This window comes from Anthonomus grandis, chromosome 2 (genome assembly GCF_022605725.1).
Source record: "Anthonomus grandis grandis chromosome 2, icAntGran1.3, whole genome shotgun sequence".
Classification (NCBI taxonomy): domain Eukaryota; kingdom Metazoa; phylum Arthropoda; class Insecta; order Coleoptera; family Curculionidae; genus Anthonomus; species Anthonomus grandis.
In genome coordinates this window covers 44696379-44714577 of record NC_065547.1, presented here as the reverse complement: position 1 = coordinate 44714577, position 18199 = coordinate 44696379, and the positions used below count along the sequence as shown (strand labels likewise).

At 31.5% G+C, this 18199-nt stretch overlaps 3 protein-coding genes across 3 annotated transcripts; all 3 read left to right on the top strand.

Annotated features, from left to right (window-relative positions):
• Positions 1–2192: 2192 nt before the first annotated feature.
• On the top strand, positions 2193–12758 carry LOC126733466 (uncharacterized). Its single transcript, XM_050436783.1, has 4 exons — positions 2193–2295; positions 10580–10735; positions 12245–12430; positions 12483–12758. The coding sequence occupies exons 1-4, from the start codon at positions 2247–2249 to the stop codon at positions 12710–12712; spliced, it is 621 nt and encodes a 206-aa protein (XP_050292740.1). The 5' UTR covers positions 2193–2246; the 3' UTR covers positions 12713–12758.
• Positions 12759–13876: 1118 nt separating this feature from the next.
• On the top strand, positions 13877–15430 carry LOC126750578 (zinc finger MYM-type protein 1-like). The gene is made up of 3 exons (XM_050460226.1): positions 13877–14341; positions 14484–14809; positions 14905–15430. The coding sequence occupies exons 1-3, from the start codon at positions 13877–13879 to the stop codon at positions 15428–15430; spliced, it is 1317 nt and encodes a 438-aa protein (XP_050316183.1).
• Positions 15431–15436: 6 nt separating this feature from the next.
• Positions 15437–16435, top strand: LOC126750577 (52 kDa repressor of the inhibitor of the protein kinase-like). The gene is made up of 2 exons (XM_050460225.1): positions 15437–15652; positions 15785–16435. Exons 1-2 carry the CDS (start codon positions 15437–15439, stop codon positions 16433–16435), a joined length of 867 nt encoding a protein of 288 aa, XP_050316182.1.
• The last annotated feature ends 1764 nt before the right edge of the window (positions 16436–18199 follow it).

The following is an 18199-nucleotide window of genomic DNA, read 5'->3' as shown; positions in this document are numbered from 1 at the left end:
AATTAATTAAAAATTCTATAGCAGAGTATTATCGAAAGAAACAATATACCCATCTTCAAAACAAAATAAGCTCTTTGAAAATAAAAACAAGTTATTAGTATTAACATATATCACTTACAGTATATATTTGTTGGTCTCTTATAATTCTAACAACGCATCTTGGAACTACAATATTAATAAAAACTTAATTCAAGGAGAGATGGTTACATAAAATAAAAAGAAACTCTTAAAAAAACACAAGTTGTAGGAAAAACATGAACTCTGATCCATTCCGGGTGCTCAGGTCTCACAGAACATAGGAAGTGGTATGATATGAACATGAAATAAAATAAAAAAACATGCAAACCTTATAAATTAATTTACTAAATGATTCATGTGAAAAAAAGACAAAATAAATATGTATTGTAGTGTAAAGCCAGCAGTGTCAGCATTATTAAAATTTGTGGAGGCAACTAATCAGAAGAAATTCTATAGCTCAAAATCTTAATAAAATTTGCATTGCATATTATCGCTCTCCATGTTTTTCTTCTAATGGGAATTGAAGGAAATTAACAAAATCTTTTATTACTATGTTTCTCAGAACCATTTAAAATACATACATACTCTTACATCAAGGAAATTTTCAGGAAAATTTTAAATCAATTTTTAATTGTTGAATTGAAAATAAGAGACCAGACATTTTGTAATATGTATTTATAATATTCAAGTTAAAAATTAAATAGGTACTTGAATAGTGAAACTTCTTCATTGAAATCAACTGAATTTGATTTTATTAAAGACTAAAGATTGATAATACAAAAACATAATAGTAATAAATAAAATCAGATTTTTTTATATTTCATTGAAATGAAAAACAAAGTCAAATGGTATGACAATGACAAATGATATTCTATCAGTCAATATCAACAACTGTCTGTTAGCTCCCTGTCAATGTTTTCAAGCAAGATGGCCGACATAGGATTTCGATTTTCACCATACAAGCTTCATACATGTGATACTAATACTGTACGAAAAGTGCACTATCCAAAAGTAAACAACGGGCGCAGTTGCCAAATACCTTTATCGCGAGAATATTTCTGGGCAAATTATACAGCGTTGACGCTGTGTGTGGAAATTTGGTGATTTAAAGAATCCAATTTTGTATCTATACTTTTCTCACATAACCTTAAGGTTTTCGATTAAAGCATGAAAAACCCCTATTTTATAAGTCTTGAAAAAATTTTATTTGTTTTTGGTTTTAAACAACTTTTCATTATCTAGGTTTACAGATACAGTTTTTAAGTTAAAACTATTAGTATAGTTATCAATCGTATAGGGTCAAGGTATATTTATTAAATTGTAGAATATACATATATTATATACGAGCCTGTTTACACAAGGCAGAAAATTTACAGTCTTTACACCCGATAACTACACCTCAAATATGTGGTAACTCCAATATCACATATATGCGGCACACTGTGTAGGATAGATATACTTTTAATACACAAGTGAAAAGTTGGGAGAGACGTTGACACCTCTTTCTAGTGGTATTTTTCTTGTCGATGTTGTTTCTCCTATTTTAACATCACATGCTATAGAGTGGTTTATATGGTTAGTGTACTGTTGCCTTGTTTGTGCCTATGAAGCCGAAAGCTTTTTTGAAGTATACGAATTCTAAATGTAATGGTATCTTACATTCTTCATATTTTTCAGTAAATGTTCGTAAGGTCTGTAAGTGGTCAATAGTACTAAAGCCTGTTTGACCAACTGGTAATAGTCTGATTTATTAGCGAGAATTTTTCAAATATCCCTTACAGTGTTACATCCTAAAATATTGAATGACTAGTACTGACAGGATAGTCTCATAATAAGGTTTTTGAAAATTAAATAAACAAAGTGGGTTATTTTATTACAAATAACTCACTAACAAAATACCATTAAGTTTATTTTACGAGGTTTTTACTATAGTGTAAACACCGTCCACGCCCTGCGTGGCCTCTTTTACTATTTGCTCTTTATACACGGTGTATCAAATATGATGGTGATATTTGTTACAATTAGCGCATTGTTTTCTCATCGGTGTTTTTGCGTAAAAAGCCATCGATGATATTTTATTTGCTAACTTAAGCCTGGGCGAGTCCATCCATTGTTTGGCAAAGATAACTTGGTAAATAAATTCGAATGACACAGATTTTTATGGGTCATTCGTTGTAGGTTTCCTTTTTACCTAAAAATAATCATTTAGTACAGTAGAAGCAGTCAAGATGTCTTTTTTCGTTGAATTTTTTGTGATTGCAATTATATTGCATATGGGTAAGTTGGTCTATTTGAGTCATAGTTGTTATTATTTTATTTTTCGAACCAACTAAGAACATTAGAGGATGTGGTCTTGATTAAATTTTCTTATATTTGTTTACTGAACCTCTACTACTAGTAAAGCATTTCCATGCCGGCTTCTTTTTTACCTTAGGAATTAAAAACTATTAGATTTAACTTCTTTGGTCATTAATATTTCTTCTAAACTCTATAACCCATGCATCTCACTTCTGCTTACAATAATTGGTTAATTGGATGAAGGTAGGATATACTTCTGATTCTGAACTGAACATTTGAATAAAATGATGTATGTACTTTGTAATGAATCAAGATGCTAGGAGTGAATTAATGAAGAGTAACAAAATAGCTTCCAAGCAATAATATTTCTGAATGAGTTTAAAACGAATGGTAAAACCGATTATCATATTTAATTAAGAAAATTAGAGTTGGAATGGATGGAAACTTCCTCCGTAACTAAGTAGAAGCAATGGTTAATTGAAATTTAGGATACGATGGTCTAAGGATATCAGTAGATCAGCAAGGAGAATTTTAAAATTTTATTTTGACTCCTTATTAAGTAAAGTTTTTGAAGATAAGTATAGTACTAGAAATCGCACAGACTTTTTACTGACATAAAAATCACTTGTTCAACCCTGTCCTGTATCGAGGCTTAATAGAATTCAATAAAATATCCGTGATCATTAAAACCTGTGATAATTTAATAACACAATTCAAGAGAGGTTTTTGAGCAAGTCTATTTTAGATAGGTTGTAAGTTTTGTTTATTTTACCTTATTTTAATGTGAGTATGTGTGTCTTATTTTACCTTTACATTGTTTGTTTTACGTTAATTTTATTTATATAGTTTTAATCAATTTTTAACTTTTTTATTAGTATAGGTTTGGTTTTACATATTAATATATAAATACTTCAAAACTTATAGTTTCATTGTTATATTTAAGTGGCCTTTATACTTTTAGTAATTGTTGTGTATCTTTTGTAGCATTGATGCTAAATAAATACTTATTATATTATTATTATAAAAAGGTCGATGGTTTCAAGTCAATACCACGTCTACTCAAATCCAGTACCAATACAAGTTCAAAATGACACATTTCGGAAAATCCCAAAAAACTTTTTTTTTTCATTTTATTTAATGCCTATAAGCGTTGTTAAATTTATAAATAAAGAAAATAGTATTAAAAATAGAATCCTAAAAAAAATACCATGGCATGCGTGTTTAAATCGCAAAATTTTTTGTAGAAAGAGTCATAAAGTAATATTCTAAGCGATCTAAGCGATAAATAAATGTTTTAATTTTTTTTTATTTATACATTTGATTCGTAAAATTTGACTACAAACTATTATTTATTTATTTATAAAGCTAGAAACTCAGGATAGTTGATAGGGAGATAATATTTAATTTAAAAATAAGGTTTAAGTACGTAAAATCAGTTTAACCAAAAATTTTAATTTAATTATTATCAGTGGGGTATTTATAATAAGTGATGGGAGAATAGGTGGTACAAATTACTTAGGGCCATTTATTCTGTGTATTAAGTCGTTAAAGATTTACTTTTTGACACAAAAGTTATAAGTAAGTTATTATAATAACTTACTCATGAAAGTAGCTCTAATTTAGTATCAACATCCTTTGATAAAACGTAATTATTTAGTCAGAAAAGTAAAAGTATAGATTAAAAACCATCTAGCTGTCTATATCTTATGCGTGTAAAAGACACAAGTTTTACTTATTAAAAAAACACACACTTTGCATCCTGAATGTATTATTTATTAATTTGTTTGCCTCGTATTTAGTTATTGTGCATAATAGGGGAGACCGGGGCAGGATGTAACAATTTATGGTTTATTTTTATTGTAGCAAAAACTTTTTGTCTTACAAATTTCGTATTTCCCTACCATATTCTACAAACTTTTATAAATGTTATGAGAGACTTAATTTTTTATTTACTAATTTTAAAAGTATCAAAAATAAAGCAGGCATGATTTTGGTACAATTTACCCCGTCCTTGGGGTAAGTTGTACCATTTTGGGGGCAAGATGTAACATCGTTTTCTACTTTAGAAAACTAGCTTAAATTATAGTTAAAGCAATGAGTATGAACATTTTGCTTAACAGGAAAAAAATAAAATGAAAATAGCTACAAAATAAACATTTATTTTTATTAAAAAAACATGTAATAGTCTAACAAAAGAAAACAAAAATAAAATTCTAACAAAATTTCAATAATATAATCTTCGTATATCAATAGCTTTTTAACGTAATAAGAAAAAACATACATTTTTCGGTAGAAGGCCGAACATGTGAAATAAAGTGTTGAATAAATATAAAAAAGCCATCAACAGTCATCCAACCTGATCCATTGCCAGCTCCAATGCACCCCGGCGGACCATCTCGAATAAAGTGATCCTGAAAGCTCTTTCGAGGAAATAGAAACATCGGCGGGACGTGGTTACCAATAGCGCTTACTACAATGCATAGAGTTACTAGAACCCCTCTTTCACTGGATGTTATACCCCCAACTTGTTTTGTGCCTTTTTCGGCTATAACTTTTCCTAACCTTTGAATTATAGTCAGCCCAGTTTTATCCAGATTCCATATGTCAGATGAAGTAAATTGAAATCTGTCTCGGACATTAGCAAATTTGTCATAAAACAAATCAACATTTGTCTTATTAAAGTTTGTCCCACGTCCAATACTGGTTGCCTCGGGAACTCGAATGGATAAATTAGGATGTTTTTTAAGAAAATTCGTTAGCCAATCTTCGCCCGCTGTCTTATTTTTAGACTATGACTCAGGCACTTTAACTTTAAATGCCATAGCACAATCATAAGCTAATTTTCTTACCTGTTTTGGAGAGAGACCAAAATAAATTTTTGCGCACCACTTAAAGCTCAAGTTCATTCATTTGGGCATCTGTAAATATTTGTTTGTGTTTACTATACCCAAACTTTTCTAATGAGACATGTGTAATATTATTATTATCGTTTTCCTCTTTAATTTTCTTAACATATCTGCTAAGTGTTACATGACAAATTTTAAGATCTTTTGCTACTGATCGAATGGATTCGTTATTTAAAACTCTGGTTATAGCTTCCTCCATATCTTCTTTGGATGTCTTGCCCCTACTTGTTTTCTTCTTATAGTTTCTCATGCTAAAGTTAAACAATAAAAAACTATTATCTTAACCGTTGCAATTTTTGAAGTAAGTTGTAACACGTTACAATTTGCCCCGAGCTAAGTGTTTCAACTTATTCCAGCAGACATGTGTCCACTATTTTATTAAAAAAAAACTAAAAGCTGTAATAATCGGCAACACTGGAAAAGTGCAACTATATACCCTAACAAACAGCACCCAACTTAATTTGAACAAATGGCAATACATGCAAAAAGATATTCAAATTATATTCCTACCTTCAAATTTTACTTTGACGTCACAATTTTCCTAAACTGCACTTAAATTTCAAACGGAACGTACGCACTCTTTGAAAGTTGGTGGTTGACTGAGAGGCCCCAAGGCCTGCTTGTATACGCAATACAAGATTTGCCGAGTAGCGTCGACTTAAAATTCGGCTATTGTTTCAACTTACCCCGTATTGCAACGTACCTTGGTCTCCCCTAGGGAAGATTAGATAAAAATTAACAAAAATAAATATTTATACTAAAAACTAAACATCTTACACAAAACTCTAGATTTTAAGTATACTGGATCCTAAAATTACAGTGAGGATACTAAATACGTTTATAAATTTAACCTCATTTGAATCTGGCCCAAAGAGTTAATATAATTTTCAAAACTCTGTTTTTTTGCCTTTCTCTTTAGCAGTTTCTTCCATTATAGAAGGAAACAGTTTCTCTGTTGCCGCTATGGATTCCAACTTTACTGAACTCGCACTGCAGCATATGGATACTAAAACAGATTTAAAAAGTGTACACGAGTAGCAGAAATATTTTTTAAATTTAATTAATAATAATAAATTTACAATAATTTTTTTTAAATAATTACAACTCAGATGTAAAATAGCCTTTTTTCTTCCAGTGAATTATGAAAGAAGTAGTCTTGCCTCTTTGGGACAGAACAAGTGTGGAAGTAACTGTAAAAAAATATTAAACTAGTTTTGTAGTGTCTGTGTAAGACAAATTATGGACAAAACTGCAAAAAACAAAATTTTAAACTTCTTTTCTTAATAAAAACAGTGTTTTTTTTTACCATAGGAAACAAGGGTTTTTTCCCAGAGAATAGAGGAAGAAGCAGACTTTATTGTGTGTGTGCGCTGAAGGACAACAGGAGCAGTAAGCTGTAAAAATCAAAATTTTAAACTTTCGAGTACTTTCCATTACAGCAGCCCTTTTTTTAACCATCTTAAACTTAAATCCAAAGGTATCACCGCAAGGGAGATTGAGAAATGTTTGTCCCTTGCTCATAAGGTGTCCTTAACCATCTCTATGGTCAGAACCTCATTGTTTTTGTATTTAGAATACACACCTTCCCTTAGTGCAATTTGGCAATATCCTTGTCAAGTCCCTTTGATTATCCTGCATCTACTCTTTTTTTTCTATCTTTAATCCCTTTTTTTACAAAATAGCATATTTTACTACATGGAACCCCTGTTAAAAACGCTGTTTTTTGCAAAGCACTCTAATCGTTTGTGAATTGAGAATCATTCCTTAGATTGTTATAGATATTTTAACAAATTTGTTTGCTGTCTGTACTTAAACAATTACGTTTTAAAACTGCTTGATTTTCCCCTGTAGCTTCTTCTTCCCTTGCGTCTTCCTCTGCTTCCTCAACACTAGAAAATGAACTATGTGAGTCTAAATCACTGTCCAAATCACTCTTAATTGTTTTCATCACAAATGTTATTGTCTTTCTTGTGCACCCACGGTCTCCATAAGCCCAGGTCTCCTTCATTTGCCAAATTTTCCTGTGCAGGGTCAAAACATTTTAAGGTCTTTAGGTATACTACCAAAACAAATCCACAAACACAAATAAAAAAAACACACTTCCTCACAGTAAAAACTGCAAAAAATTTAGACGAATACAGGCCAAACTCTAAATTCTCCACTTTCATAAACGTGTGAAAAAACAAAACCAGCAAAACCCATCAAATAATAATAATCTCACATGACTTCCCTCTTAACTATTAAAGGTAATAGAACCATCTAACAGAACTATTTTAAAGGCGATAGACCCGCCTTTAAAGAAATATTTAAAAACACGACGAAAGTAATACAAGAACAGCCCAAAAATGTATTTGGGTACGGCCCCGTAATCTTTAAAATCAGTGGGATAGAGAGAGATACACAATCACTTGCACAGCCTAAAGTAGGAACGCCAGAACGCAGGTATTTTATCTTTGTTTAATAGACTGTCTAAAAAGAGGTGAGAAGTCTGTGAGTGTTGTTACAGTTTATTTTCGTCAGATACATAAAGAATAAGAAAATAAAATGAATCTAAAATGTTAGCGAAAGCATAGCTCGATTATAAAACTTTAAGAGGCAATTTCTAAGTTATTCTGGTGCTAAAATTAATAAAATAAACAGTTATCATTTCAGTATTAATTATATTTTTGATATCAATAATTTTCAACCCTTATGATGAAACTCAAATTATTAATCATAACATTAATTTTTTTTTAATTGTTTTGATTTCACTAATGTCAGAAGTCATATCCTAGCCAATAAGATCCCAGCTCATTCTCCTATATCCCTACTAAAACCATTTCTGGCGCGAAAATCTTTGACCTCTAGGAGTCTTGAAGAACAAGCCTTTGAAGAAGGTTGTTTCTTGGTGTTTTTGCCGATTTTACTCCCATGAAAGGTTGAAAACTCACCTTTTGGGTATTTTAGTTTGTGGATACTAAATGCCATACTGCAATAGTGCAGGATTATAAGTGGTGTAGTTAAATCCCAACTTTTTCAAGGTTCTTTGTTTAAGTGTCCAGTTTTGTGTTCCCGAGAAAAGGCCAATTCCATTGGTAAGTCCTAATATTTTGATTTGGCATCTTGGTTTCTGATAATCTACATATTACACATGTAATTTTATATAAGTAGGCTCACGCATACCGTTAAGTTTAACCGTCAATGCTTATATCTACTTACTCTATTGGCGATTCCTCAATCTGGGTATTCTTCCACTTTCAGGCTTTTTCTTTTATCCCCCCCCCAGTATGGTCTTTATCCACGATTATAAGAGGTAGAAATCTCCACTCATCTACTCCAATAACGTCCATAACATCTACATTGACATTCACTGTTAAACCGATCCACCCAGGTCCCCCACCGTAATCATGCAGCCCTTTTGGAGCCAGGTTTGATTAATGTTTGTGACGTTTAGTGAACCATGCAGTCAGTAAAACAACCTAACCAGTAAACCAAAGTCCTGTCAACATTCATTAGCTTTACTGTAGTATATTAGATTAAATACTAACCTCAAAATTACATTGTTACCACTCTGATCATTAGATTTTACTACCACACCATTGTTTTGAATAGTTTCATAATAACTAGGTACATATTAGTTATTTTATTGAAATAGACCATATAGATCTTGTAAACTGGATAAATAGGCCTATTTCGAAAGTACCCATGCAAACTTTTAGCCCCAAACAACATAATACAAGATTTTAGTTTTGATATAAACACTATATTTAGGAAGGGCAACATAACTTGTTCTTAGAATAATAAGTTTGATTATTAATTTTTCTTTTAATATAGATTCACTTAAAACTGTCTGTTCTTCCTTGTGAGATTTTATTTCAGGTTTATAGGTAGGTATAGTGCTTTTAGTAATTTCCTGTTTTCTTGGTCATCGGGATTTTCTTATCCATCTGGGATAAAACAGGTGGCGCTTATATTTTATTCATGTCTTGTTGAATCCACGCCACTCTACCAAAGTGGTTAGTGCTAGTCGGCTTCCCTTTGAGAGGATCCCCTGAGCTGTCTCTATAGCCTATAGTAAGTCTCCCTCCTTCCATTGGTTCCCTGGTACCCACTTCCTAACCCTCACTCCCCATATCTTTACTCTCCTTTTTCCTTCCTGTTATTCTCCATCCCTCCATTCAAATTTCATTTAATCCAAGTATAATTAAAGCAATATTAAAGTAATAAATTTTTATTGATTAATTATATTGATTAATTCTTAATTATTAATTCTTTATTTGTTTTTTTATTTAACAGTGTTCAAAATGTTTTTTAAGATGCTTGGATTTTAGTACGCAGTCAATTTTTTGATATTCTTTTCTTGTGATATTATTTTCCTTTTAAAAATGGACACTTTCGAAAGAAAAATAAAAAATTGTGTAAAACATGGGATTTTACCTATATTTAAAATGATTTCGTAGATAAATTATATAAAATTTTGCCATTTAAATAAAATTTTGCCATTTAAACATGTATATCATGCGACAATAAATACGACATAGGCGCACTGACTATTTAGTGCGGCATCTGCGACACATCAAAGCTTTAATAGATCTCTGAACTGGACTTTAGTTCAAAAATACTACTACATTTCCTGATTTTCGTCAATACTTTCACGTACTTTTAATTATCCCTAATTTTCTAATTTACTCGCATTTTCAATTATCCCTATGTATCTCATTAAAAAAAACATTATAATTTCTCAGATTTAACTTACAGGCCTCGCAATATTAAGACTCGCCTAGTTTTGCTCCTACTCTTATTTCACAGATCAAGGTTTACTTTTAGTCTTGGTACTCTTTAACACCAAGCCTTAGTCTTGCATTTTGCAAATGAATACCCTATTAGCTTCCTCAAAATTGCTAACAAGCCTTATATTACTTACAAAAATAATACTCTTAGTCCTCGTCTGTCATAATCCTAAGGAGCTTTAAAGTATAAAACTCGATTAATCATATTTTTCCAACTTTAAAACCCCATTTAAACAACGATTTAAAATTCGCAAAAATCATTTTTAAATCCCTAACCAAATATGACCGTAGCCGTGCACATTTTTATTAGTGTTTCCCTAACTAATCCGAAAGTTTCCGTTTGTGTTTTGTGTTTGCGAATGTGTTTTACATCCGGCCGGCCATTAAAACTTCCACTTTACCGAATCCATTAATTTTAAACTTAAATCTCGCTCCCTCAAGTGTCTAGTTTCGGAATGAAATATTATATTTTTTAAGTTTTCTTGTAGCGCGAGCTTTAAATTAAAAATTTATCCGATTATTTAGCTGTCTAGGGTATTAAACGGTCAGAGTAAGACCAGTTTGAATTTTAATTAATCACTCTTTTAGGTGCCGCAACAGTTAGTCAGTGCTACTACTGTAACACTCAATATTGTTCAGATCCTTACGATTATAAGCTGGGAGCTATCGTTAGATGTTCTGATGTTTTTACCAACTATAAGACGTACTTTAGTAGCAGGATAGTTTCAGCTGAAAGAAGTAATGGTAAGACAATTTTTTTAATTTAGAAGGTTAGAAGTTTAGAAGTTAGGTTAGGTAGAAGGTTAGAAGTTTCAAGTCCGAAGGTAAGCATTGGGATATCAAAATCCGTAAAAGATCACTGAACCAAGATATAATTTATTTTAAAGCAAAATATTGGTTGATTTGAACTCACTGTAGTATTTAATTTTAAAATTTGAATTTCGCGCCTTTAGATATATGTGTTGACAGCTATTACGTTTTGTTAGGTTGGCAGAAGTAGAGATTATGACGTGACTCGATTATGGCGAGACGTATTAATTTATGTATTTTAAATTATGAATTTATAAGTTATGAGTTGTAATTTGTGTATTTGTTTAACCGAATAAAAGGCCATTCTACATCACTTAATATTAATAAAACTTTTTTATTTTATTCTCATCATGTAAAACTGCAACACCAATTTTTAGAATTTAAGTATGTTAGATTTTCTTAAAATAGCTACCGAAATAATTAAATATTTAGAAATAATAATTAATAAACATTTAAGTATATAACGACCTTTTTAAACAAATACACAAATTATTACTCATTACTTATACATCCATAATTTCGTTTATATAAACGTATACGAGACATAATCGGGTACACAGAACACGAATATAGAGGAATGCGGGTTGCCTAATGATCAGACAGAAATTACATTGACATTGATGACATTGACGTTTGGGTAACGTGGGGCGGGAAATTTAAATCTGTTGCGCGATATTTGAAGTTATTCGCAGAATTACCGAAGTTAATGCGTTAAGTGAGAGTGATGAGAGATATATTTAAACAGAATTTTATTTTAAAATTAACAATTTCAGTTTAAAAATACCCACAAGTTGTTAATTTTGAATTTGACAGAAAAATAAATGTTTATATTGCATATCTCAGACATCCCTCATCACTTTCTTCAAGAATTAACACATCAACTAAAATATTATTTGATTTAAATTTAGATCTCAAGAACACTTACCATTAATTACATTCTGTTGATATTTTTCTTTTATTAATTTTTATAATTCCAATTATTTCTTCACCGAACGTTACATTTTTTTTCTTAGGAATTACTACATAAAAATATTTTTGTAGCTGTAAGAACAAGTGGATTCTAAGTGTAAAGTGTATAATTTGAGAAAGGTTTTAATAAGAATATACTTGAGCGCATTTCTGGAACCTCCTTCCTATAAAACGCTTATACGACATTCCCATCATGTCTATATATTGGCCCGTTTTAAACTCATATTGTCTTAACTAACACTTTCCAAGGTCATTTTTGAAAGAAATATCCATTAAATATATCTGTAACTTGGAAGAAACTATCTTCATTAGAATAAAAGTAGTATATAGTGCAGATTTGTTTTTTTTTATTAAAATATGAGTAATTTTGGCAGTAAACAAATCAATGCCTGCAGATATTTTACCCTGAAAAAAACCCTTCCTCTAACCCAGTAAATTGAATGCTTGTATTAAACACTGCATTTTATCACATAGGTTCACGAATAAGATTCGAAGATTCCGAAGATATAGAAACCATCACGCCAAAAACCAGCAATGAGTTATCCGAAGAAACCCACGCAAATATCCTAGACATTCAAAGGAAGTTTTGGAACTTTTTTAATAAAGGCGAGCTAGATGAAACTACCGAATTTATTTGTGCAAAAGCCAATTACTACAGCAGTAAGTACAACATTTCGGTTCTCTATTATACATTAACTAATTTTTCTTACAGCTGATAGCAATCAGCTAAAAACCTTTAGGGGATGCGTGCCAACACAGACCAAAACAATATCTACAGCATGCGATTTTATCAATCAGAGGGTGGCAGGTGGATCTGCAACGGGAGACACTAGAGTCTACAATTGTTACACTTGCGATACTAACTTGTGCAATGCTAGTATTAGTTTGAGGGCATCGATTTTAGCTGCCGTGATCGGGGCTATTGTAATAGTTGCCTTTTAGGCATATCAATGTTTTATAACTTATTTTAATAGAGATTTTTACACTATTTAATATTGTTTCTTTAATAAAGCTTATTATTATTGAAATCATGTGGAAAACCCAGAAAAAGGATGGAAATTGTAAATAAAGTTACTAACTCGTTTAAGATACTGTAAACAACTACAACTAACTTTATTCTTATGCAGGTAAGGAGAGAATTATATAGTTATAATGTTCCAGAAAAAGACAGACATATAAATGCTTGTGCTACATTGACCTGTGAATGTAAAGGAAACGCGCAGTTCTATGTTCTAACGTTAGAGGGTCTTAGAAATCATTTTTTTGATACAACATATTGCACTTACCATTAAACGTTCGTCGTTCATGGTAAACTCATCTTTATCTTAACAAGAATTAAGCTACAACTTTAGTAAGTTGGTTGCAACCTTATTTTTATATTTTGTAATAGTCGTTAAAAAAGCAAGAAATACGTAAGAAATTAAGCAGATACATATTATGCTAATGGCAGCTTTTAACTTTTAAACAATATAGGTATAAGTTGTTTAAATGAGATGCTTACCTTATGGAGGCCATCCACTTTTATCAGAGTACATTCAAGCATATCAAAGACTTAAAACTGGCAAAAGTTTGCTGTGAATAAATAGTCGAAGGAAATATAACACTCAGTTAAACACAAAATAAGCTTCAATTAGTTTTAATATAAGGTAGTCTTCTACTTTTAATACTTGTATTTACACATAAGGTTAACATTAGGAAAAGCAATGGCGATAAAGCTGGGTTACAATCAGTGGCGTACTTACGGGGGAATAAGGGGGATATATCCCCCCCAAGGCAATACAAAAAATATAAAATAAAAAAAAAATTAAAAAATCAAAAAACTAAACTTAAAACAAAAAATTAGATTATTCTCTACATGTTCTTTTTTTTTTAAATAAAAAATTATGCAATTAAAAAAAACACAAATTTTCGTTGCTTGCATCAGCTGCAAGAAGACGGACGCGTTAAGAATTTTCCGTCTCCGATTGCGATTGCGTAATATGTGGCTGTGGGTGCCTTCACTGCCTTCGTTCGCGCGATGCGGGCACATGGCTTAATTTTGTTGTTTAAAAAGCAGAGTGTGTGCTCTCGTATCTTGCGCAACACGTGACACGTAAAAGCAAAAAAATGAAGCAAGGAAACCTATTAAGTTTTTTTAAAAGAAAAAATAACGTGGATGATGAAGAGGAGGCCTCTACATCAGGATTGGATTCATCTATTAATGTGAACAAACATTTTAAAGGTAATTCTGAATCTGCCTTATCTTCAGAAGTAAATCATCCGCACCCGCAGGATATTGCAAATTTTCTGAATTCTGGTTCCGTATCAGATAAAATAAAAATAATTGAAACACTTTGGATCCCGCCACCATCATACACTTTCCCTTTAATAGATAGATTTAAAGACAAAAAGTTCAAACTGAGATTCCAACACAAGTGGCTCACAGAATTTAATTGGCTTTGTTATTCCGCCAAAGAACAGGGTGCTTTTTGTAAATTTTGCGCATTTATTGGTATTACTAGAGGTGTCGGAGGGCAAACATTAGGTGCATTAGTGAATGTAAAAATGGACAATTGGAAAAAGGCAAAAGAGGTACGTGAGTATTAACGCATTATACAGAGGGTCGCGTCGCTTAAATAATATTTTATAATATCATTATTTGTCAAATAATTTATACCAGTCGAACATACATTATGTATAATAAGATAATAATACAGTACTTTTTTGTTTACAGATATTTGTTGCCCATGAGTCTGCAAGATATCACAAAGATTGTATATGTGCCTACGAAAATTTGGAGAAAATACAAAAAGGGGTTCAAGAAGAAGTTATAGATTTACTGGATGAAAAAAGAAAAGAACAAGCAAAGCAAAATCGGAATAAAACTCGACCGATTATAGAAGCAATTATATTATGTGGTCGTCAAGAAATGTCGTTAAGAGGACACAGAGATTCGGGAGCCTTAGAAATAGACGATAGCTCAAAAAATGAAGGGAATTTTCGGGAAATATTAAAATACAGAGCAAAGGGAGACACACAGCTACGGGAAACTCTGGAAATGTCAAAAAAAAAGAGAAACTTACATTAGCCCGAGAATCCAAAATGAAATTATTAGCGGTGTGAATGTCATTATGCTAAAAAAAACTTGTTTGCAGAATAAACAAGGCAGAGGCGTTTGCTATTCTTGTCGACGAAACAACAGATATTTCTACAGTCGAACAAGTTAGCATATGTGTAAGATACGTGAGTGATAATAACAACATAAATGAAGATTTCTTACAGTTTATTCCAGCTGATAGTTTGACAGGTGAAAATTTATCAAACACAATCTTAAATAGCCTGGAAAGTTTTGGCATGGATATAAGCTACCTGGTGGGGCAAGGGTACGATGGTGCTGAAAAATTTAATGAAGTGCAAAAATTTATTCGACAAAGATATCCAAAGGCTATTTATATACATTGTGCTGCACATTCATTAAATCTGGCCATTTCCAAAGCATGTGAGGTTCAACAAATAAGAAATTGTCTTGGAGTTATTGAAAAACTATATACTTTTTTTAATACTCCAAAGCGCAAAAATGTGCTTTTAAGTAAAATCGAAGAATCAAATGAACATTCATCTGCAAAATCCCTAAAGAGATTATGCGCATCTCGATGGATATCCAAATATGAAGCAGTGTAAGACTTCATGGAACTTTACAAATACGTCGTTGAAAGCTTGGAAGATATATCTGCTTGGAGGGATTCTGGGGATGCACCAGTTTTGCGTAATAGTCTTTTTGATTCCGACTTTTTAATAGCCCTCCAAGTAGTTAACCAGAGCTTTAGTTTTGGTTTGCCACTTTGTCAGGTTCTGCAAAAAGTGGACATTAATTTAAAAGAGGCTGTAATGGTGACTGAAAATGTAATTTTATCCTGCGGAAGCTGCGACTAGATGCTGACAAACAATTTGAAGAGCTTTTTAACAAAGCAGTGGTAAATTTTGTATCCTTTTTTTTTAATTTGAGATTATTTCACTTTTGTATTTATTTTTTAGGAAGTGGCGTCGAGTGTGGGCGCCGAAAGTAAAGTAAAACGAATAACACACAAACAAAAAAATCGAGCAAATCCCAATATCAATCCAAATGCCGAAAATTACGCGGTCGACTATTTTAGAACTACTATGTATTTGCCATTCTTGGAGTTTTTCATTAACCAGCTGGAAGAAACATTTACGTCTCATAAAGAAATTTTCCAGGGATTTATGTGCCTATTATCACCTTTATCTGTTGGAGAATCAACTGATTCAAGCAATAAGTTTAACAATTTGCTTGATTTATATGTACCCGATGTTTCAAAAATTATCACAAAATCTGAAATAAAACTGTGGCATGAGCATTTAAACAATTTCCCAGAAATAAAAAACAAACGCCAGGCATTAGCTTGTTTGGAAGTTTGTAGTCAGCATGCCTATCCCAATGTACACAAACTTCTAAAAATTTTTTGTACATTGCCAGTGTCAACTTCGACGCCAGAACGTACATTTTCCACGTTAAAACGGATAAAAACGTATTTAAGGAATACTACCACCCAAACGCGGCTTAATGGATTGGCCATGCTATCAATTCATCGAGAAGAAGTAATATCTGTTGATGAAATTATTGATGATCTCGCTCTGAAGCCACGGCGTTTAGATTTTGTTTTGTAATTTCAAATTTAACGTAAAATAAATAAATTATTTTTATATTTTTTTTTATATCCCCCCCTCCTTCCCCAAGCCCAAACTCTGGGTACGCCACTGGTTACAATAAATTCAGAAAAAACATACGTTAAGCCACTAGGGCCAAATTTTGGACCGGCTGGTAGAGTGTCTGGAAAAGTTATCCTGCTGGTAACATTAAAAATTGAATTATTAACTTCTTGTTTGCCTTACCAGCGGGATAATTCTTGCTTACCAGTAGAATAAGTTAACAACGGGAAAAAGCAGCGTATAAAAGGTTTACCAGGAAATTTATAACCTCAAATTTTTCAAAGAGTTGGTTAGCTTGCATAGTTTTGCAAGAAGCTTGTGTGTATTATTCTAAATTTTGTTCTTAATCTGTATGAGTATTTTGTTATTTTTCATCTGGGTAAAGCTCTCTTTATTTAATATGGCCCGACTTAAGGTTACACCCTTCCCTCAGCTGCCCCTCTTCGCTGGTTATGCCACTGATATGTGACTGAGAAATGAGAAGAAAACATGCATCTAAGAAATTCCATATAGGAACGTTAAATTTGATCCACCATATTCTGTCACTTACCACCATCATCATATCTTGAAGGCAGTCCCTCAACACTCAGTGTTATTAAATTATAAATTATTTCGTCATAGGTGGTAAGAGGTGTTATGGTTGCACTACCGCCACCAGTTTTAAATATTTCCTGTTTGTTCTTGGATACTTTTTTTCTTTTTCTTTTTTTTATACCCTCATACATTGTTCGAAGATTATTGAGGGTTCGAACTACCCCTGACATAGGGTTTTTTGCATTAAACTCTGCTGTCAATTTTTCCCAGGCTTGATTTTTTTCTTTCCAAGATGATGCATCAGTTTTTTTTTATTTAATTGTACCCGCATATTGACTTACTAAATTACAGAGCAAAATACCTTCTTATTCAGAAAAATTTACCAAACTCTTTTTTTTATCAGGTAATTGAGACATCCTCTAAAAAAACAATGAAAAAAAAATAATTAAAATTCTACCAAATTCACTGCACAGTATACAGTTTCTAAAAAGCTGTGTACTGTGATTCACTGGCAAATATCTGGTGGGATACTTACAATCAATTTCCAAAAATGCAAATACGTATTAATATTAGTAAAACTAAACTTCGTTTTATCTTTTTCAAGTTTTGAATTAATTTTTTATGCTTGCCAGATACCTGGATAATTTTTGAACCTTCAGGGATATATATTTGTTATTTTCCAAGAACTTGCGGTAGTTTTTTATGGAGTTTGAAGTCATTTAGGAAATCAAAAAAATTGTTTACGTTTTCAGGTTTTTGGACTAATTTTCCAGATATTTGGATTATCCCTCTTCCCGGAATTAATTTATTTTTATATGTTCTAGGTTCTTAGAATAGATTTTATATCTTCCAGGCATTTCACATTATTCAGGAATTGAAAATAATTTTTTATATTCTTTAGGCATTTTTTTAAATTTATTTTAGATATTTTTTTAACAATGCTAATTTCTGTTAAAATTTAATTTTTTTTTAGATCTGCTTTTTAATTACCTTTTTAAAAGTTTTATGTAAGTTATAAAAAATGTAGGTTTATAGTTACTCATTTCAGTGTTTAATCTCTGAATACAGGTTTAACTTTAGCAAACTTCCGAGAGTCGGGAAACTCACCCATTATTAAAACTGAAATTAATTAAATGTGATAAAAAAGGTCATAACTAGTAAAAAGAATACTTTAATTACACCCTTTTT